General features: G+C 54.4%; 1 protein-coding gene across 1 annotated transcript; it reads left to right on the top strand.

Moving 5' to 3' along the window:
• The first annotated feature begins 564 nt into the window (after nucleotides 1–564).
• On the top strand, nucleotides 565–19,974 carry TEX22 (testis expressed 22). Its single transcript, XM_060006402.1, has 7 exons — nucleotides 565–765; nucleotides 1,174–1,401; nucleotides 10,917–11,019; nucleotides 17,491–17,623; nucleotides 18,249–18,346; nucleotides 19,582–19,709; nucleotides 19,795–19,974. The coding sequence occupies exons 1-7, from the start codon at nucleotides 658–660 to the stop codon at nucleotides 19,972–19,974; spliced, it is 978 nt and encodes a 325-aa protein (XP_059862385.1). The 5' UTR covers nucleotides 565–657.
• Nucleotides 19,975–21,428: the final 1,454 nt, after the last annotated feature.

The following is a 21,428-nucleotide window of genomic DNA, read 5'->3' as shown; positions in this document are numbered from 1 at the left end:
AGGCGCGAGCTCCGCCCGCCCGTCGCGGGCCGGCGCTCCGAGGCCCCCACGCGAGGCGGGGACCCAAGGGGGCCTGGGGTCAGGGCGCGGACGGCCGGGGGCGTCTGCGAGGCGAGCCCCTCCGAGCGGCGCGGGGCTGGGACTCCTCGAGAGCCCGAGATGAAGCCCCGGGCCATGGACACCGGAGTGGAACCAGGTCCGCGTGGCGAGCGGAACCCCGGTCGGCCCCTGACAACCGAGACCAGGACGCAGGCACGGAAACGGGCCGGAAGCGGAAACGGCAGGGCGGAGCCTGTCGAAGCGGAAGTTCGTGGGGCTCGACTCCGCCCCCTCGGGCCTTTCAGAACCGCTGTGGGCCCCACCCTTTGACCCTCCCACCACAATGGGCCCGCCCCCGTCCCCGTAGTGTGCCCCGCCCCTCCCCGCCCCCACCCAGTGTACCCCCACCCCGTCCCCGTAGTGTGCCCCTCCCCACCCCCTTCCCCACCCCTGCACCCCTTGTGTACCCCACCTCTCCCCCACCTCCGTACCCGTAGTGTATCCCGCCCCTCCCCCGCTGGCCGCCACCTCCCCTGGTTCCCTCCCTTTGACGCTCGCCGTGTGTCCCCATGACCCTTGCCCTGCCACCCCTCAGCGAACTCCTCATCCCCAGACCCCATGGAGTGGAGAGGGGCCGGCTGCCGTCTGCTGCGGCGTCTTCACGCGTGGTCGTGCGGGCGGGGGGCGCAGAGCCTGGACCTTGGGGTGTGGCCCGGGGGCGTTGAGGTGAGGGGTCGGGCGTCACAGGGGTCGGGAGGGGGGAGACGGGGAGAGCTGGGGGGGCCCTTCTTTCTCGTCTGGTCGTTCCGCGCCTTCAGTGCGCCCCGCAGGCAGGGTCCTGAGGAGACGCACCTGGGCCGTCTGGGGGCACATGCAAGGAGCTGGGGCCGCGGTGGGAGAGGGGGCGTCCCTGGGGGAGCCTGCAGGAGGCCGGGCAGGGCGGCGGCCCAGCTGCTCCGGCCTGGCTTGACCATGTGGAGAAGAATGGCTGTAGGAGCTGGGGACCCAGGACACCCAAGGGGGTCGACCCTGCTGGGTGTCCCTGGCTGAGGCCCACCCAGCACTGTCTGGGCAGTGGCTGGAAGATGAGCCCCGCAGATCCTGACGCGGCCTCCCTCTGCCCGAGGGGCCCAGGTAGCCGTGGGCACCTACCCCCAGAGCCCCAGAGGTGCAGGCGAGCCCCCCAAGGGGCTGGAGATGGACAGCGGGAAGCGTTTGTTTAAGGCCTTCCTGGGGAAGATGCCAGAGTCGCAGCCGTCCCAAGAGAACGGGCAGCCCTCGGCTCCACCAAGCCCAGCGGTGGCCTGGGGCCAGCCCGGGGCCCCGAGCAGCAGTCAGCAGGTGCTGCAGACTCAGGACTGGGTAAGCTGAAGCGGGCTGTGGCCTCTGGGCCCCCGGGCTCCTCTCTGGAAACCCCGGAGACTGGCCGGGGAGGTGTGGGTGGAGAGGGGCCTCTCGAGCTGGGGTAGGGCCGAACAGCGTCTGGTAAGAAGCAGGTGCTGGGCTGGCGGCCATGCAGAGCGTCAGCATTCTCTTCCCAGAGCCCTGGGTGGGCACCAAGGTGGGCGTGGCCCCTCCTGTCCCCCACAGCTGTGGGCTCTGCCCCTCTGCCGGCCAACCCAACCCTGGGCACCACCGAGCGGAGGGATCCCAGTCATGGGGTGCTCTGCCTCCGGAGCAGGGACGGTGTCTTGCTGACCAGGTAGGCGGGCAGTCGTCAGGAGGACCTGTCAACCAGAGTCTGGCCAAAATGTTTCTGGAGGCTTTGCTTTGAGACAGCCCCAGTCTGGAGGGGTGGGCAGTGGGTGGGCAGCTGCTCGGTCCCCGTGCAGCGGTGAGGGGACAGGACACAGCTGCTCTGGCCCCGGGGGCGCTTCACAAGCAACAGAAGCCACGCCCCCAGGAGTTCTGTATTGTTCCCTGGGCGTCAGGATCCGGGCTGTGGCAGGCCAGGCTCAGTGGAGCCCGTGGAGCTGTGTGCTTCGACCCGTCTGCGTGGGTGTTCTCGAGGTCAAAGGTTTACGTGAAAAGGTGGTGGAAAAGGAAAGCGGGCTCCAGGTGCCCTACCAGCTGTGCCCTTGCCGGAAACCAGCCGCCCCTCAGCTTCCATGAGGCCGACATCTCAGGATGGGCCAGCTAGGACATAGAACACACGAGCGTGTACCTGTCGGGGGCAAGGACTCCTCGGGAGGGGCCGGGGCATGGGGCCATCCCACCGCGCACCTGCCCATGGAGGGGCCGGGCGGCTCCTGGGCAGGGGCGACCTGCCAAGTTTGCAGTTCCGGGAGGTGGGGGCCCCTGTGGGTAAGGGGGGTGTGGGGATGAGGCTGGGAGGCAGGACATGGCACAGAGGAGAGGGGCTTCTGGGGTGGTGGGGAAGGGGTGCAGACCCCTCTCCGCAGACTCCCAGCTTTCTGACTTGGGGGCACAGAGTCCCTGCAGTGTCCCCCACACCCTGGCCGCTCCTCCGGTGTCATCCTGCTTCTTCCCTCCACTGCTGCCAGCCCTTGGGCGATGTCAGCCACTTGCCGTGGCCTTGACGGGCGCACCAGGCTGCTGTCTCTCTGTCCTGCAGGGTGTCCATCCTCTTTGTTCCCTCCTGGTGCACCCTCGGCACGGAAGGCTCTTCCTAGGGATCTCCCCACATCTGGGCCTTGTCAGGCATCGTCTTTCAGGGACAAGCCCGGCTGGCACAGGTTGGCCCTACCAGTCCCTTGGTCCCTGCCCTTTCCAGCCCGAGCCCACGAGAGCCGCCCTCATCTGCAGTGGTCACTGCAGGGCCCCAGAGCCCCACATGGTGGGGACACGTGCTCACAGAAGGGCAGCAACCTCAGGCTGAGGCCTAGGTCTGAGAAGACCTACCCTGACAAGGGTTTGCAGACGTCCAGCCTCACACAGAAAGCTGGGCAAACCTGTGCCTTTCTGCTTCTGAGGAGTCCCACCGAAACGACTGCAGAGGGCTCTGAGGAAGGCAAGAACCCACAGGACAGAATTGGGTTGGAGGGCCGACCAACAGGAGGTGGCAACCACATTCCAGTAGGCGGCCACAGAGTGGGCAGAGCTGGAGAGTCAGCTCCCAGCTGCATGGTTGAGGCCGCAGAAACAGGAATGCCCCAGCTGCCAGAACCCAGTTTGCCCACATTGATACCAACCATCAGTCCCTGCTTTATTGCCCCAGTCTGCCCACACTGATAGCAACTATCAGTTCCTGCTTTATTTTTCTTTTCTTTTCTTTTTTTTAGATTTATTTATTTTTGGCTGTGTTGGGTTTTCGTTGCTGCATGCAGGCTTTCTCTAGTTGTGGCGAGCGGGGGCTGCTCTTCGTTGTGGTGCATGGGCTTCTCATTGGGGTGACTTCTCTTGTTGCGGAGCACAGACTCTAGGCACGTGGGCTCAGTAGCTGTGGCTCGCGGGCTCTAGAGCACAGGCTCAGTAGTTGTGGCGCACGGGCTTAGTTGCATGTGGGGTCTTCCCAGACCAGGGCTCGAACCTGTGTCCCCTGCATTGGCAGGAGGATTCTGAACCACTGCGCCACCAGGGAAGCCCCAGTCCCTGCTTTAAACGCGAATTAACAGCCAAGGGCACCAGACATTCGGGGAAGATCTCTGTCATGAAGGAGAGCAAAACACCTGGAAAGAAAGGAGTCAGAAGGAGCACAGTGCCAGGCAGAGCACAGCAGAGCTGGAGATGTGTCACCATCCGCGAGGTGACCTGCGCCATCTTGGAAACATTGGCCCACGCAGCCGAGCAAGAGGGGCGGAGAACGCGAGCAACTGCGGAGGAGGTGATGCCGGCATCACGGGAGACACGTGACTGCGCCCCGCCAGCACAGGAAAGTGGACTGGAATCCACCCACAGCAGGGGGTTTGGGAAGAGGGTGCAGACAACTGCTCGGAAATCAGTAGTCTTTATAGATGTAAACAGACTCTAGAAGATAAATGAGTGAAAAAGGCACATTTGACAACAGGAATAAACTTAACAGGAAATAGTGCAAACCTGTTTGAGAGAAACTTTAAAACACTCCAGGGCATTACCAAGGGACTTGGCGGTGGGAAGACACCATGTTCTTGGAGAGGAAGACTCACCAGCACAGAGGGTTCTCCCCAGGCGCTTCACAGCTCAGTGTCATCAACGATCAAAATTGCTAAAAGCTCATCTTCCCTTGTCAATTCGGCAAACTGGTCAAACAGAAAACGAAGCAAGAATAGGTTCAGCTCTCACGTGAACTCATATCACAAAGCTTCGATTATCAAGGCGATAGTGTCCTGTCATGAGATGCATGAACCACAGTGTGGAGCAGGAAAGGTAGAAACCGACCCACACGCCTGCAGACACTCAGTGTGGGCGGAAGGTGGCGCCTCAGATCCGGGGCTGCTGGGGAGGGGAGGTGGTGTTTTTGATTGACGCTGGGACGCTGCAGCTGTCTAGAAGAAAGGAAGTTGTAGCCATACCTCTCACAGAGTACCAGGATGAGCTCCAAATGTGTCAGCATTTTAAATGTAGAAGAATAAAACCATAAAAGTATGAGGAGAAACCCTGGGCAGATCCCTTTATAACCGTGGAGTAGGGGCAGCCTTTCTAACCAAGCCTCAAAGTCCAGAAGCCATAAAAGCAAAGAGATACATTTAACCACATGAGAGAAACAAACCAAAAAAACCCTCCATCAAGGCAAAATATACACCATGAGCAAAGTCAGAATAACTGACAAGGGCCCTTCCGCCACATGAAGGCACAGCAAGAAGAGGATATCCATGAACAAGGAAGCAGACCCTTACCAGATAGCGAATATTCTGGAGCCTTGATGTTGGAATCCCCACCTCCAGGACTGTATAAGCTAGGTTGTTTGTGAATTACAACCTCACAATGGAAAATGAAGCAGCCTGGTTAATGCCCAACTCCAGATACCAACTCCTCCATCACCACACTTCTGCGAGTCCTCTGCAGCCAGCCTACCCGCCAGCCGTATCTCCTTGGCGAAGATTTGTTGAAGTTAAAATGAATGGCTCAGAACTACATTTATCAACAAGGATAAACCTCACATAATGCTGAATGAAGATAGCAAGTTGCCCAAGCATGTGTTCAATGTGATACCGTATGTAAAGTTCAAAAATATGGAAAACATAGGGTGTATAGTTAAGGGGTACCTATATCTAATGAGTGTATGAAAACATGCAGAGAAGTAAGCGACACCAAGTTTAAGACAATGGTTCCTTCTCTAGACGAGGAGAGAGGAGTGATAACCTGGGAAGGGGGTATAGAAGGAACAATATTGGACCCTTGGAACTCCAAGTGTGTTCTGGCAGACCAGCAGCATCATCACCATTTGGTGACTTGTTAGAAATGTAGAGCCTCAGCCATCACTCCAGACCCACTGGATCAGAACCTGCATCTTGACAAGATCCCCAGGTGGCTCACATGTACAGTAAAATTTGACAAGCACTGTTTTTGGTGGAACTATAGTATTACTGTCAACTGTCTCAAGTGTGAAACTGATGAGTATGGCTGTGTCAAAATGCCTTAATTCTTAGGAGATGCACGTTGAAGTATTCAGGGGCAAAGTGACATTGCTCTCTGCAACTTACATTCGAAACGTTCAGAAAATAAAAGTAGTTGAGATGAAATAAAGGTGGCAAGATGCTAACAACTGGTAAATTGAGGTGAGGGGTGTACAGATGTTCATTGCACTATTTTCATCTTTTATGTAGATTATGCATTTTCACTATTTCAAATGTAGTATATGTTTAATGGAATTTCTTTGAATTTAAAAATCTACTTGGGGGAAAATTGACATCTTGACAATATCGAATTTCCTCATCTATGAACATGGTATGTCACTCCACATGTTCAGGTTTTCTTCTGTGTTCTTCAGCAATGTTGAACAATTTTCTTCATATAGATTTTATTCATTTATTTTAAATTTACACTTACTCCTAGATATTTGACCGCTTTATTGTCACAACTGTGAATGGATTTTTCTGTTATATTTCTATCTGTTGCCAGTATACAGAAAGCTACTTATTTCAGAATATTTATTTTCTAATTTGTTATTATACTACACTCTTATTTTTCTAATAATTTACCAGCTCATTTTCTTTTTTTTAAAAAAAAAACAAGTTAACCTTTTTTTTAATATTTATTTTATTTATTTTTGGCTGTGTTGGGTCTCTTAGCTGTGGCATGCGGGGTCTTCCGTTGTGGTGCACAGGCTCTTTGTTGAGGCACACAGGCTTCTCTCTAGTTGTGGCGTGCAGGCTCCAAGGCACGTGGGCTCTGTGGTTGTGGTGTGCGGGTTCCAGAGCACGTGGGCACTGTGATTTGAGGCACGCAGGCTCTCTAGTCGTGGCGCGGGCTTAGTTGCCCCACAACATGTGGGATCTTAGTTCCCTGACCAGGGATTGAACCCGTGTCTCTTGCATTGTAAGGTGGATTCTTTACCACTGGACCATCAGGGAAGTCCTCTCCCAGTTCATTTTCTTGAAATTTTTAGGAAGACAATGATAACATCTGAAAATAGTGAAAAGTTTGTCTCTTCTAATATTTTGAGAATTGTTTTTAGTTGGCCTATTAAATTGATTTCCTGCGTGATTTGAATAGCAGTGATGGTGAGTCTCGTTGTCTTCCTGACTTTAATGGAATGGCTGCTAGTGTCTCACTGTTAATCTAATCTAATGTTGCTTTTAGTTTCTCTTATATTCTTTTTGTTGTAATACGCTAATAACTTTTATTGAATTAGAAATGCTTGTTAAATTATATTAAGTCCCTTTTTGACATCTTCGGAAATGACTTCATTGTTTTTTCTCTTATAATTTATGAATATAATAAACTTTTTGTAATAAACTATATTTGCATTTCGGAAATAAAAAATAATAATAATTGACAAGGTTGCCAAGACTGTTCAACGGCAGAAGGCGGTTTTTTTGTTTTTGGGGGGTTTTTTTTGCCCACGCCACGTGGCTTGTGGGACCTTAGTTCCCTGACCAGGGATCGAACCCAGGCCCTTGGCAGCGAGAGCACAGGGTCCTACCCACTAGACCGCCAGGGAATTCCCTGTCTTTTCAACAAATGGTGCTGGGAATACTGGATATCTACAAGCAAAAGAATGAAGTTTGATTCTTACCTAATGCCACGTGAAAAAATTAACTCAGAATGGATCAAAGACATAGACATAAGAACTAAACCTATAAAACTCCTAAAAGAAAACAGGGGGAAACATCCTGACGCTGGATTTGGCAATGATGTCTTGGATATGACACCAATGGCACAGGCGACGAAAGTAAAAATAGATGAATTGGGCTTCATCAAAATTAAAAACTTTTGATCATCAAAGGACACTGCCAACAGAGGGAAAAGTCAGCACGCGGCATGGGAGAAAGCATAATCGACTCCTGAACAGCTTGAGGGTTAGGGGCGCCGACCCCCTGCCCAGCAGTCAAAAATCTGAGTAAAACTTTATAGTTGACCCTCTGTATTTGAAGTTCCACATCCTAACCCTAACCACTGCCAGTCCGCGGCCTGCTAGGACCTGGGCCGCACAGCAGGAAGTGAGCAGTGGGTGAGCGAGCGAAGCTTCATCCGCCCCATCACTGGCACTACTACCTGAACCATCCCCCTCCCCACCCCGAGGGCAAAATTGTCTTCCACGAAGCCGGTCCCTGGTGCCAAAAAGGTTGGGGGCCGCTGCTCTGGTGCACATTTATTGAAAAAGACCCATGTGTGAGCAGACCCATGCGCTTCAAAGCCATGTTGTTCAAGAGTCAACTGCATTTGCAAGTCCATGTCTGCTAAGGGATTAATATCCTTATATATAGAGAACTCTAAACCAAGACCGCGATTCAAAACTGGCCAAAGGACTCGAATAGACGCTTCTCCAAAGATCCACGAAGGGTCAGCAGGTGCGCGAAAAGATGCTCAACTACATTAGTTCTAGGGCAGCGCGAGTCAAGGCCGCAGTGAGATAGCCCTTCACGCCTGTTAGCATGTGGCTGTAATGATAATCTAAAAAAAGAACAAGTGCTGGTGAGGGTGTGGAGAAGTCGGACCTCTGGCGCGCTGCCGGTGGGATGTAAATGGCACAGTCACCAGGGGAAACAGTATGGAGGCTCCTCAAAAAATTAAGCATAGAATCATCATATGATCCAGCAATTCCAGTTCTGAGTAAATATCTCAAAGAATCCAAGGCAGAGACACAAACAGGTACTTGTAGACCCATGTTCACAGTAGCGCTATTCACAATAGCCAAAAGGTAGGAGCAAACCAAGTGTTCATTGCCGGCTGAGTGTGGCGAAAACATACAATGGGAGGATAACTCAGCCCTAAAAGGGAAAGGCCTTTTGACACGTGACACAACATGGATGGACCTTGAGGACATGACCTGAGTGAAATAAGCCAGACGCTACATGGTCCACTCATGAGGTCCCTAGAGGGGTCAGATTTAGAGACAAAGTAGAAGTGTGGGTGCCAGGGCTGGAGGAGGGGTGGGAGTGAGTTTAATGCGGACGGAGCCTCAGTTTGGGGAAATGGAAAGTTCTGGAGATGATGTTGGTGATGGTCGCACAACAATGTGAATGTGTTTATGCTAGTGAGCTGTACACTTAAAAATGGTCAAAATGGTAAATGCTATGTGATGTGCATTTCATCCCAGTAAAGAAACTATGTAAAAAGGGAAGAAAAGAAAGAAGGAACAAGAGGTCCCTTATGGGACAGGGCGAAGCAAAACAAATTCCAGGTCCCGGAAGTGGAGCTTCCTGTAATGAGTAGGGTCTGGCCTGGCCCCGGAGGAAGGGCTGGTGAGCACGGCTGGTCCTGGGTTAACCGAGGACGCGGCCCTGAGAGGCTTAGATGAATCGCAGGTGAGCGCGGAAGTAGGGCTAGAGGCCCGGAGGGGCACTTCAGAACAAGTTCCAGAAGGACGGGGAGAGGCTGAGCAAGGCCACGCTGGGCCTGGTGCTCCAACTGCTGGCCCTGCAGGGCTCGGGCCAGTCTGGGCTGGACACCCTAGACAGCCGGGAACAGCAGGTTGCACTGGAAACAGCGTGCACGCCAGTCACCTTCCTGAGGAAGCCCCAGGCCCATCCCTGTCCCAACACCCACACCGGACAGAGCGCCAGTGTGAGGCCCAGAGGGGCACCTTACACACACATGCACACACACACACCACAGACATCACGCACCACACACACACACCACACGCGCGCCTGCAAGAGAGGCAGATGGTCCCCAGAATGTACAGTCCCTTCACAGAAAGGGAGTCCCCACTGGCTAGAAAGAAAACTAAAAGGTATTTGATGTCAGGGAAATAAATGAGGTTCAACTGACAAAAACATGAGAGGCCAGAGTTCTGGCCAAGATGCGGGGCGCAGAGCCAGCACCCCTGCTGGTGGGAGCTCTGGGGCGGCCCCAGGCAGCGCCTGGAGAAGGTGAGACGCCAGCTGCCCCGCAGGAGCCCACGTGTCCAGCCTGCTGTCCCCACAGTGGGGGTGGTGAGGTAATGGGGGCTGTTGGTTCAGGTGAGGGCAGCACAGCAGTGACAGCTGATGGACTAGCCCCTGCAAGTCCACGGGGAAATGTCTCAAAAGCAGGTTAAGGGAGAAGCACGCGGAAGAGCACTCCGCACCCCGTGGCCCCGGTTACCTGCGTCAGAGACCAGCCTGGTGCCTCGCGTGGTTTGTGGCCACATCTGCTGGTGGCAGGACCGGAAAGCGGGGAGCAAACCCGGGCTCCCAGCTTACCTCCCTCACTGGGGGTGGAGAGAGGAGCCTTGCACGAGACCATATCAATATGTTTTATTTCTTGGGGGAAAAGATCGGAAGCAAGTACGGCATTGTTCATTTTGGGTAGTGGATTCCTGGGTTTTTTCATGTATCTTCCTTTGCGTTTTTCTCACGTGGTTACCATTAGTTTTAAACTAAACTGGGCTTAAGGCCGGGCTAAGGTGGGACCGCCCTTCCACGGAGGGGGCCTCGTGTGCAGGCCCGGGGGCTGGCTGCAGGGACTCCTCCGTGGTGGGCACAGCCCTCCCCTCACCTGGGGTGACCCAGGAGTGCCCCAAACACAGCTGAGGCCAGTGGGACCCGAGCCCCCAGGGCCAGCGCCCACAGGCGGCGGGAGGCCTTCACTGTGGGGTCTCGCCACGTGAGGAGCAAAGCAAGGACCCTGAACTGTGACGATTGGAATCCGTGTTACAAATTGATTTTCAAAAACCTGAAGAGACTGATAACAAAGGAAACTCTAAAGTGGGCCTGGATCTGCCCTAAGGAAGGATTTGTGGGTAGGCATCCCCAAGCAACTAAGAAACGAGTCCTCCCCGTCGACGAGGTTCACGCTGCGCAGGGCATCCCCCTGACACCAGTGCTGCGTGGGGAGGAGGGAAAGAGAAACGGAACGGAGGGGTGCGCCATCTAACTGAAGCACAGGTCGAAAAGTCCTGAACGTGCAGGAGGTTAATCGAACCAAGCAGCAAACTGCACGAGCACGAAGGGTCACCCCGTCCAGGACAGCAGGGCCTCTGCTCCTCACAGCTCTGTCCCCAGCGCCAGGAGGGTGCACGGCACGTTGCAGGTGCTCGATGAACATACATTGAGGGGACGTCCCTGGTGGCGCAGTGGTTAAGAATCCGCCTGCCGACGCAGGGGACACGGGCTCGAGCCCTGGTCCGGGAAGATCCCACATGCCGCGGAGCAACTAAGCCCGTGAGCCACAACTACTGAGTCCTCATGCCACAACTACTGAAGCCCGCGCACCTAGAGCCTGTGCTCCGCATCAAGAGAAGCCACCGCAATGAGAAGCCCGCGCACCGCAACGAAGACCCGAGGCAGCCAAAAATAAATAAATAAGAAAATTAAAAAAATAAAAACCAAAACCTGTTGATTCTTAACAAGGTGGGAAGAAATGGACACTTCTGTAACGTGGCGAAGGGGAGCATTAAAAGCGCACGGTGGATGTGTTTCCTGAAGCGTCAAGCGGCGGGCACGGCATCGCCATGACGATGAGACAGCGTGTGGAGCCTGCTCAGAGTCAGGAGGATGAAATGAGCCATGCATACCTGGAGCAGTCACCGTGTGTGGCCAGCATACTGTCTACCCAGAAAATCCACGCAGGACAATTAAAAGACCACTAATGGAAGAGGAAGGTTGGATATATGATCACCACTCAAAACTTAATAGTTTCCAATGCACTAAAAATAACCAACCAGGAAATGTAGTAGCAAAAAGAATCCGTTCACTTTAGCAACAGAAACTACGATGTCCTAGAAATAACTGTGTCTCGTTTGATGCCTATGTGAAGAACACTATAAAATGTGACAAATGGCAGAGAATTCCTAAGGGGAAAGTTGTATCATATTATTGGGTGGGAAGATTTAGTGTTTTAAACCTGCCAGATTTTCCCAAAATAAATAATTCACGGCAATCCTAATTAGAAAAAAAAATGTTTTTCATGAATCTTGAAAATGTTATCTTAAAGGTACACAGCGTTTCTGGCAGCGTATCAGTTCTCTGTTAGTGCGCAACAGAAGTCTCCAGATTTCAGCAGCTCAGAACAATAATAAATATTTTTGTCCCAGTTTCTATAGGTCAGGAGTTTGGGAGCCGCTTAGCTGGGTGGCTCAGGCTCGGGGTCTCTCGTGAGGTTACTCCAAGATGCCAGTCAGAGCTGCAGTCATCCGGAAGCTTGAAGAAGGCTGGAGATCGTGGTCCCCTCGAGTGGCTGGCGAGTCAGTGTTCTAGACCCCCGGCGCTGGTTAAGAAGCCGGTGGAGATGGTTGTCAACCTCAGGCTCAGGTGGGCTTGGCGGGTTTTGATTACACCACAAGACTAGGAAGAGAACTGCCTCTGAACAAGTGGAGGGGAAGTGGGCTAGAAACAGCACCTGATCGAGCCAGAAGAGGAAGACAGAGAAAGACCCTAAAATAGGCAAGACCAACAAAGCAGGAGACGCGGCAGAAGGGGAATTAGCACTGTCGGTTAACTCGGGTTAAAGGCAGCTGTTGTCAGAGTGGGTTGCAAACCACACAGCCCCTCGACACGCACATGGAAGGGTGCGGAGAGAAGGGTGGAATATTCCCACAAGTGGGAGGAGGCATACTGTCAACAGCCTGGCATTAGTTCAGCGGTGCTCAGCTGCCAGACGCCGCCAGCGTGCCGTGGGCTCTGGGGTCAGGGCGGGTGGACGCCCCTCCACACACAGCAAGGCGGCCTGGTGGGCGCTCTCCAGGGAATGGAGCAGCAGGCGGGGTACCCCTGCAGTGAGGGCAAAAGAAGACAGTGTATTACTGCAGAGTGACAACATAATTTGAAAAACTAGAGATTTTAAAATTTTTTACTTGCCAAAGAAGCCATGCAAGAGTTTTTTGTTTGCTTGTTTGTTCGTTTAAATATTCATTTATTTAGGCTGCACCGGGTCTTAGTTGTGGCACTCGGGATCTTCGTTGCGGCACGCGGGATCATTAGTTGCGGCATGGGGGATCTAGTTCCCTGACCAGGGATTGAACCCAGGCCCCCTGCACTGGGAGCGTGGAGTCTTACCCAGTGGACCGCCAGGGAAGTCCCCAGGCAAGAGTTTTAAAAAAGAAGAGCAGGAAAAAAAAAAAAAAAGAAGAGCAGGGCCTCCCTTGCCTGCTCTGAGCAGTGCATGTTGTGTGGCGCTGGGGCAGAAGTTGGCAAGGAGACTTATGACCTGCACAAACAGTCCAGAAATGGACCCTGGTTTAAATCTGGGAATTTAATTTCCGAGATTCTGCAGAGCAGTGGGAAACAGACTTCAATGAATGGTATTGGGGTGATTGGCTATCCATTTAGAAGATCGTTAAGTAGATCCCCCCCACTCATCACACACACACACACACACACACACACACACACACACGCGCGCGCGCACACATACACACGCGCACACACGCTAACCATTAAAACCAAACCACAGAAGCACAGGGAGAATGTAGCAGTGTTTAGAATCCGAGTGGGAAATGCCCATTTTAGGCCAAATCCATAAAGGAAAATCCTGACAAATCGACTGCCGTTTTTAAAGGCTAGTACAATCAAAGACACAAGAGTGTTACAGGACACTCTGGAAGAAAACACTTCTAATATTTAGAACATACAAATGTTTACCAACCGGAATCTGTGAAGAGATGCTTAATAGCAAAGAGAAAACAGTTTTTAAAACTGAGCAGAAAAGTGTGTTAAGTCTATGGACTTATAGTTCATAAAGGAGAAACGAAATGGGAGCTAAATGTGAAAAGATTGGCAAAAATGACAAAGATAGACCCGGGCTGTTTGGCGGGGCTGACGGCGGACTCGGAGGGCTCGCGCCAGGGAGTGCTCCCCGGGGCTTCCACTCCAGTGTCCTCGTCCTCACGGTGAGACACAGCGCACCCCGCCTCCGCAGGGGACCCTCCAACACTAGCAGATGGAGAAAATGAGGTCCAAAGAATGGAGTGATTTGCAAAGGAATTGAGTCAATGCTGTATGTGGAAGTCAACAAAAACTGATCAGCGTAATGCGATATTTGAAGACGCAGTGATATTCGGAAATTTCTGGCAAGGTTTCCGAAGCACTTCTTTTTCCATCCAAGATAAAGCCTCTTAGCCAGGCCAAAACATTAAACTTTGCTTTATGCAAAATCATTTGCTGGAGAGAAGGCAACACAGGGAAATTGATTACATTTTGTGTAAAATAATTACCTTAATGTAGCATCTCCCGTATGCAGTGTTCACTTGGAAACAGAAACGGCTGTCAGAATGGCTCTGCCTCGGTTTGTTAGCGTCAACTTGACCCAACTTAGTATTTGCCACATGCAGAAACCAGTGTCCAGCAAAGGCTCTGGCATCTGTCTGGGGCCCTGGGCTTGCATCTCAGCCCACCTCTGCTTTGCTTCACTGAGCAGATCCAGGTGGCTGGGTCATGACTGTGTTCTGCTTTAGATCAATGACATTTCTGGACCCAGAGAAAGCGTGAATTAATTAAAGTTTCTAAGCAGCTAGTATGGGCTAGGTGTTCTGCTAGGTGACCGGGTTAAAATATACCTCTGTTCCCAGGAAGTCCTCAGCCTGGTTAGGGAGGCAGGCAGAGTTACAATTAAGGCAGTGAGTGCTACAGTACACGCATACAAAGGGGATGGGGTAGTGGGGCTATCTGGTAGAGCCTGGCAGCAGAGTGGAGAGCAAAGACGTGCTTCCAGAGTCTTAAAGGATGAGTAGAAGTTAGCCTGATGAGGGCCCAAGAGGGGGATGACATGGCAAGTGGGCAAAGAACTCCAGGGAGAGGCCAGTGAATGGTTTTGAACAAGGAAGTGATTGGCGCTCCAGGAAGATTGTTTCTGTTTTCAATATCTGTAACTCTGTTTCTGTCTTGTAAATAAGTTCATTTATATGGTTAGCAAAGGGGAAACGTGTTGGGGGGAGGGATAAGTCGGGAGCTTGGGGTGAACATACACACACTACTATATACAAGGTAGATAACAATCAAGGACCTACTGTACAGCACAGGGAACTCTACTCAATATCCTGTGATAACCTATATGAAAAAGAATGAATATATGTATAGCTGACTCACTTTGCTGTGCACCTGAAAGTAACAAAACATTGTAAATCAAGTATGCTCTAATAAAACTAAAATTAAAAAAGGAAAAAACATGATAAAGACAGACCTGTGTGGAGTTGGGGAGGACACAAGGGAAGCAGTAGCTGTTTTACTGGTTTTGCAAAGAACCAGTTTGTGATCATTGCCCACTGTTTTTCCACTTTAATTTATTCACCAGCCTTTCCCGATTCTGTCTTTAAACTCTCCGTGAACTGCTTTTGTTGCTGTTTTCCTAGCTTCCTGAGTTGTTTGCTTTGTCCCTCCAGTTCCAGGGCTGTTTTCTACTCTTCCAGCGTTTGAAGCTATCGCATGTCTTCAGAGGGCAGCTTTGGCCACCCTCCTGGCGGGGGGGAGTCCTCCCTGACCGCTCCCGGGGACTGGGTTTCCCTTCCACTCCCCCATCTGTGCCCACAGGAGCACCTTGTTCTGGTTTCCAGTCGGGCCCACGGGGGAGTCTGTTCTGCCCGTGGCCTGGAGCCCAGCCAGTGTGCACGATGGTTCCTCTTGCTGGTGAGAATGTGGGTCCCCTGTGCGTGCTCTCTGTTAGGTCACTCTACTTAATTGCTTCAATCTGTTTGTAACATTTTGTGTCCGTTTTATTACCACTTGCGGGCACATAATTGAGAACAGCAGCCCTGCCTGGCCCTGCGGGTCATGGCCCAGCTGCCCGCATCTGCCGGCGCCCCCCACAGGGACTGCGGGCCGCACCTGCCCTGAAGACACCTTCCCCTCCCCGGACCCGGAGTCGGCTCATCCTTTTACCTCAATCTGCTGCGAATGTCTGCTCCCCAGTGACCCCCTGGAAGCCTGCCGACAGCTGAACGTGGGGAAGTTTCCCTCAAAGTGACAAGGTTACCCTTCTCCCACCGCTTCTCTTTTTCCCTGGAGGTAATAATCGCGCCCTCCTGCCCCTTCTTCTTCGTTTTCTGTGCACTGATTATCGATTCTTTCCCAAACTTTCCAGAGAAACTGTGACACTCGGCTCACAAACGACCCGACCCCTCAGGTCTGGGGGTTCCACCGCCCCTGCCTCTGTGCCACCCTGTACCTGCCTCATCCAGGGACCCTCCCTGCCGCTCCTGGTTGGGACCCCAGTTCCTGGGCCCTGGGCGTCCCTCCTGCCAGCTCCCCCCTTGTCTGCTGGAGCCCCCCATCTCGCAGCTCCTCAGAATGCAGCTCCTCTGAAGACACTCAATTTCCTGAGACTTTAAAGTTTGAACATATCTTTATTCTACCTGCATACTTGAGTGATACGTTGGTTGGGTGAAAATTCTCGGTGGCAAATAATTTTCTTTCAGGATTTTAGGCCGTTGTTGCATTGCTTCCACCTTGCAGTGGGGCTGCTTGGTGCCCTGGACCCTGCGGAGTTCTCCTCCTTTGCACGTGCCCTGCTTTTTAGTCTCTGGAAGTCAGGCTGTTTCTCCTCCTGCCCTGGTTCTGAAATATCACCACACTGTCCTCTGGTGCCAGTCTGTTCCCTTTCTCGGTCCTGTGTGAGCCCCTTCAATCTGGAGCCTTGCTCCCTCCGTGGCGTGTGTGCGCGTGTGTGTGTTCATCTTCTCTGCTCTGTCTCTTTCTGGAAACTCTGTTAGTTGGATGTGGGCCCGTGCGATTGACTCTCTTTCTGGAAACTCTGTTAGTTGGACGTGGGCCCGTGCGATTGACTCTCTTTCTGGAAACTCTGTTAGTTGGATGTGGGCCCGTGTGACTGACTCTCTTTCTGGAAACTCTGTTAGTTGGATGTGGCCCTGTGTGACTGACTCTCTTTCTGGAAACTCTGTTAGTTGGACGTGGGCCCGTGCGATTGACTCTCTTTCTGGAAACTCTGTTAGTTGGATGTGGCCCTGTGTGACTGACTCTCTTTCTGGAAACTCTGTTAGTTGGATGTGGCCCTGTGTGACTGACTCTCTTTCTGGAAACTCTGTTAGTTGGATGTGGCCCTGTGTGACTGACTCTCTTTCTGGAAACTCTGTTAGTTGGATGTGGGCCCGTGCGACTGACTCTCTTTCTGGAAACTCTGTTAGTTGGATGTGGGCCCGTGCGATTGACTCTCTTTCTGGAAACTCTGTTAGTTGGACGTGGGCCCGTGTGACTGACTCTCTTTCTGGAAACTCTGTTAGTTGGACGTGGGCCCGTGCGATTGACTCTCTTTCTGGAAACTCTGTTAGTTGGATGTGGCCCTGTGTGACTGACTCTCTTTCTGGAAACTCTGTTAGTTGGATGTGGGCCCGTGTGATTGACTCTCTTTCTGGAAACTCTGTTAGTTGGATGTGGGCCCGTGTGATTGACTCTCTTTCTGGAAACTCTGTTAGTTGGACGTGGGCCCGTGTGATTGACTCTCCCATTTTCTCATACTTTGTTACCTTGCCTTTTTGGGCTTTGCTGCCCGTCCTTCTATTATCAGCATTTGCTGTAATGATGCCCCGTGACAAACAACTCCAAAATTTCCATGATTCACAACAGCAAACTTTTGTTTTTCTGTTCGCAGGTTGTGTGTCTTCCATGCCGCTTACCCTCAGAGGTCTTCCCAGGGAAGCCTGTGCTCGGGCGGACACAGAATGTCAGGAGGCCCACTCAGACTACACTGGGAATGCTGTCAGCACCCTGTGGACCCGCCCAGCAGCAGTGAGGCAGGAAAATATAGTCTAGTGGGAACCGGCATGACGCCACACGTTAAAGGGGAGGCGTAGGATTCGATTACAGGAAGGGAGTGACCAACTAGGGTCAACAGCCTACCCCAGCACCTGCTATAGAAGTTTAAATTTTGACGTCGCATTTTTAACTCGAAAGAGCTCATCCCCGTTCTCTGAACAGCCCTTCTTCACGTCATCCTCTTGTTTCATAGGTACATTGGATCCCCCCGTTCTCTGAACAGCCCTTCTTCACGTCATCCTCTTCTTGTTTCATAGGTACATTGGATCCAGGAGAACAACAGTTACAGGGGGAGGTGGCCGGCTTCCTTCTGCTCCCTGTAACAGCCCCCTGTCCTCTGAGTTCCTTCTGCCCAGGTTGGTGGTTTGGCCTCTGTGTTTCACACTGGAGACGTTCTCAGGTTGGGGGCGGGGCCGCTCTTGGTCTACACTGAAGAGTGGGGCGTGCAGGGCTGGCTGAAGGCTCCGTGTGCCAGGGGCCGCCTCACCAGCGGTCACGCTCTTTGTGGGGTGATCGGGCAGGTTTGGGCTGCTCCGCATTGGGCACCCCCCTCTCTTGGTGTCTGTAGGCCTCCTCTCTGGGACTGGCCTTTCTCCCCAGAAAGGACCCCTCCCCTCTCCTGCGCAGAAGGGGAGCTTAGCCAGGCTGCCACCGTTCTTCGTGCAGAGTGGGAGGAGGGGCTGGGGGCTTCACTTTCTTTGTCTTAAACAAGAGAAATGTATTGTCTCGCAGTCTGGAGGCAAGAAGTTCAAAATCAAAGTGTCAGCAGGGCTGGTTCCCTCTGAGGGCTGCGAGGGAAGGGTCTTTTCCAGGCCTCCCTCCTTGACTTGCAGACAGCCGTCTTCTCACATCATCCTCCTTCTGTGCATGTTTCTGGGTCCAAGTATCCACTTTTTTTGGGGGGGGGGCATCCTAACCATTTTGAAGTGTACGGTTCAGTAGTGTTAAGTATATTTGCATTGTTGTGAAACCCATCTCCAGAACTTTTCCATCTTGCAAACCTGAAGCAGCACCTCGCCCTCGCCCAGCCCTGGCAGCCAGCATTCCATGTTCTGACTCTACGGATCTGATGACCCTAGGTAACTCGTACGAGTGGGCTAAAACAGCGGTCCCCAACCTTTTTGGTGCAGGTACCGGTTTCATGGAAGACAATTTCTCCACCGACGGGGGGCGGGGGGGGCGTGGTTCAGGCAGTAATGAGAGCGATGGGGAGGGGCTCGCTCGCCTCCTGCTGTGCAGCCTGTGGCAGGGGTGGGGGAGCTGGGGCTCCCTGGACTAAACAATATTTGTGTTTTCTGTGACTGGCTCGTTTCACTACACGTATCGCAGCCTGTGCCAGAATGTCCTTCCTTTTTAAGGCTGGATAATATTCCATTGTGTGGATGGACCACATTAGGCTCATTCATTCATCCGTTGATGGACGTTTGGGTTGCAGCCACTCTTTGGCTACGGTGAATAACGCTGCTATGAGCATGAGTACAGAAATAGCTCTCTGAGACTTGCTTTCGATTCCTTTGGATGTATACCCAGAAGTGGGATTGTTGGATCATATGGTAGCTCTGTTTTTAATTTTTTGAGGAATGGAGGCTGAGTTTGTCTTAATCCTCTCTTTATTTTTAGCATGGCACCCTTCCCTGCCCCCGTGGCACTCCAGAGGGTGACCTCCTGGCCTCCCCCAGGGAGGCAATGGGATGGCTCCCTGGCTGGGCAGAGCAGGAGAGGCTCTGAGGGTCTTTCACGGACAGCCCGCCTGGGAAGTTCTCCCTGGGGGGAGGCTTCCTGCAGGGGTGCAGCGCACTTCTGGTCTTTCCCAGTTAGTAACCGCTTTCCAGCCTCTGCCGACAGCCCTCTAACACCCGTGCCTCACTGCCTGTTCCTGTGTCCCTGTGGACACCTGAGCGATATTTTCCACCCTACGCCTCTTTATGGTCATTTTAGAGGGGTCTGGGGAGGAGGCTGACCTTTGGGTCCGCCTTTCTTGAGGCGGCCGCAGTCTGGCCTCCCCAGAGTGTGGGCTAGCTTTGCCCGGCCAGGACCGGGCAGCAGCCGGAGGGCCACGACCTCCGCGGTAATGCCCCCAGCATCCAGGGGGCCGACCCGTGCATGGGAAGGCAGGGCAGGTGCCGGCCGGGGTGCCCAGGGGCCGAGCCGCCGGGCACGGCCACGGAAGGCCCCAGGACCAGAGGCTGAGGACCTGCCCGCCCGCCGGCACTGGGGAGGCTGAGCACACAGCACTTTGGAAGCGTCCCCCTCCGCGAGGCGGGTGCGGGACCCCCAGGTGCGGCCGGCGCGGACCCCTGCCCTGTCCCCGCAGGTGTGCGAGACGCAGGGGAGCAGGCCCCCAGCCGCCGCTGGCACGTCAGCATAGACGAGCGCTGGAGGCTGGCCGTGCTGGGTGGCGGCGAGAGGCCGGGCCTCGCCGGGGCGACCCTCTCCTACAGGGTGCGCAGGGCGGGGTGTGCCGAGCGTTCTGTCCTGCCCCGCCCCGCCCTGCTCGCCCTGCCCCCTGACCCCGCCGTCCACGCAGGACCTCGCGCAGATCGTGGCCCAGCTGGTGTCCCAGGACGAGGACAAGGGCGTGCTCTTACCCCATCCACCGAGGTCCGCCGAGTCCAGCAGCGCCTTCCAAGCCTTCCTGGTCCGGAGCACGCCTTTCTGGCACAACGTGACTCTGGAGGCCCAGGCCTCGAGGTCACCGCCCTCCTAATAGACGACTCAGCCCCGCGTGTCTGTCTTCGGTGCCTTTCCTGTGGGTCCTGGGGAGGCGGCCTGCCAGGTCTGGGGCGCACGGCTCCTGCGCCCTCCCCAGTGCCCACCAGACAGTCATGACCAGCCCAGGGATGAGAAAACAGGCCTGGGAGGACGTCTGGCTGCCCTCTCCTCAGAACACTCACCCCTGAGGCCTTGGAGACCACCTCCGGTTGGGGTGACTTGCCCCAGCCCAATATCCAAGAGGCCACCTGGCGGGGCCTGAGGGACAGAGCAGAGTGGCCCTCCAAGATGGCCCTCTGGGCTGCCAGGAGAGGCTGCCCACTCCCCCCAGGGGCCGTCATCCTGGAGACAGGCCACTGTGGGTGGCCTGGGAGGGGTGTGAGGCCTTGGCAGTCCCCCCTTCGGGGCCTGGTTCATGGACAGCCCCTTAGCTGGCCTGGGTGGAAGGGGTCTGGGCTGGGGAGCCTAGCCCCTTGGGGAGCTGGGTGCCTGCCTGCAGGGGGCAGTGAGGTGGGACCAGCGATCTTCCGGGAGCGAGGAGGTTCTGGTCATGAACTGCTTGGTACTGGTGCCCGCCCAGGCCAGGAGCACTGCCTCTCCAGGAGGCCCCCAGGGGCACGTGTAACTCGGGGGTGATGCCGTGATGGGGAGAAGCCCAGAGCCTGCGGGAGCCAAGGAGGTTCCCAACACAGAGGGAGGCTTCCTGGAGGAGGTGATGCCACCCGTCTCCGCACAGGGAGCTTGTAGCGGAACAGGGCCTGAGAAGGCAGGGTGGGGCAGCTGCGAGGAGCTGGCCCTGGCCTGCCACGGTGTCTGCCTGTGCCCCGAGGCTGAGGGGTGGGTGGGTGGGTTCTGGGCTGGGGGTAACATGGGGCTGCATTTTGGGGAGACCAAGCTGGAGGGGAAGAGGAAGTGGGAGGAGGGGAAGAAGGGAGGTGATGATAGGCTCCCAGCCCGTGGGGGGCGGGGTGGAAGGAGGGCGGCAGGTGCGGCGCCATCCCCCGGACTTGGTGACTGACACTCAGGGGCTGACTGGGGGCAGCGTGTGTGGGTGGCCGTGAGGGAGGGGGGCTCTGGGCAGGATGAGGTCATCAACCCCCGCCCCCAGGCCCAGGGTGAGGGCAACGCCCGGGTTTCTGCCTCCCTCCCAGAGCCAGCTGCTGAGGTGCTGCGACCCCACCTGCCCATCCTGGCCTCAGCTCAGGCCCCTCCTCCAGGAAGCCTTCCAAGATCATGCAGCTAGGCCCCCACCCCGTTGTCTCTGGGGTCCCCTGAGTGTAATCTTGTTCCAGGCCTGTGCCTTTCTCAGGATCCCTAGACCCCTAGGGTTAGTGGTGGGCCGCAGGGATGTGGGGTGGAGGCTGGGGCTGGGGGAGGTGTCCTAAGACGTGGGGGAGAAGGGTGGACGTGAGGGTAGGCTGGGCCCTGGGGGACACCGCGACTCCCTCC

This window comes from Delphinus delphis, chromosome 2, assembly GCF_949987515.2.
Source record: "Delphinus delphis chromosome 2, mDelDel1.2, whole genome shotgun sequence".
Taxonomy (NCBI): domain Eukaryota; kingdom Metazoa; phylum Chordata; class Mammalia; order Artiodactyla; family Delphinidae; genus Delphinus; species Delphinus delphis.
This window is presented reverse-complemented; position numbering and strand designations above follow the sequence as displayed.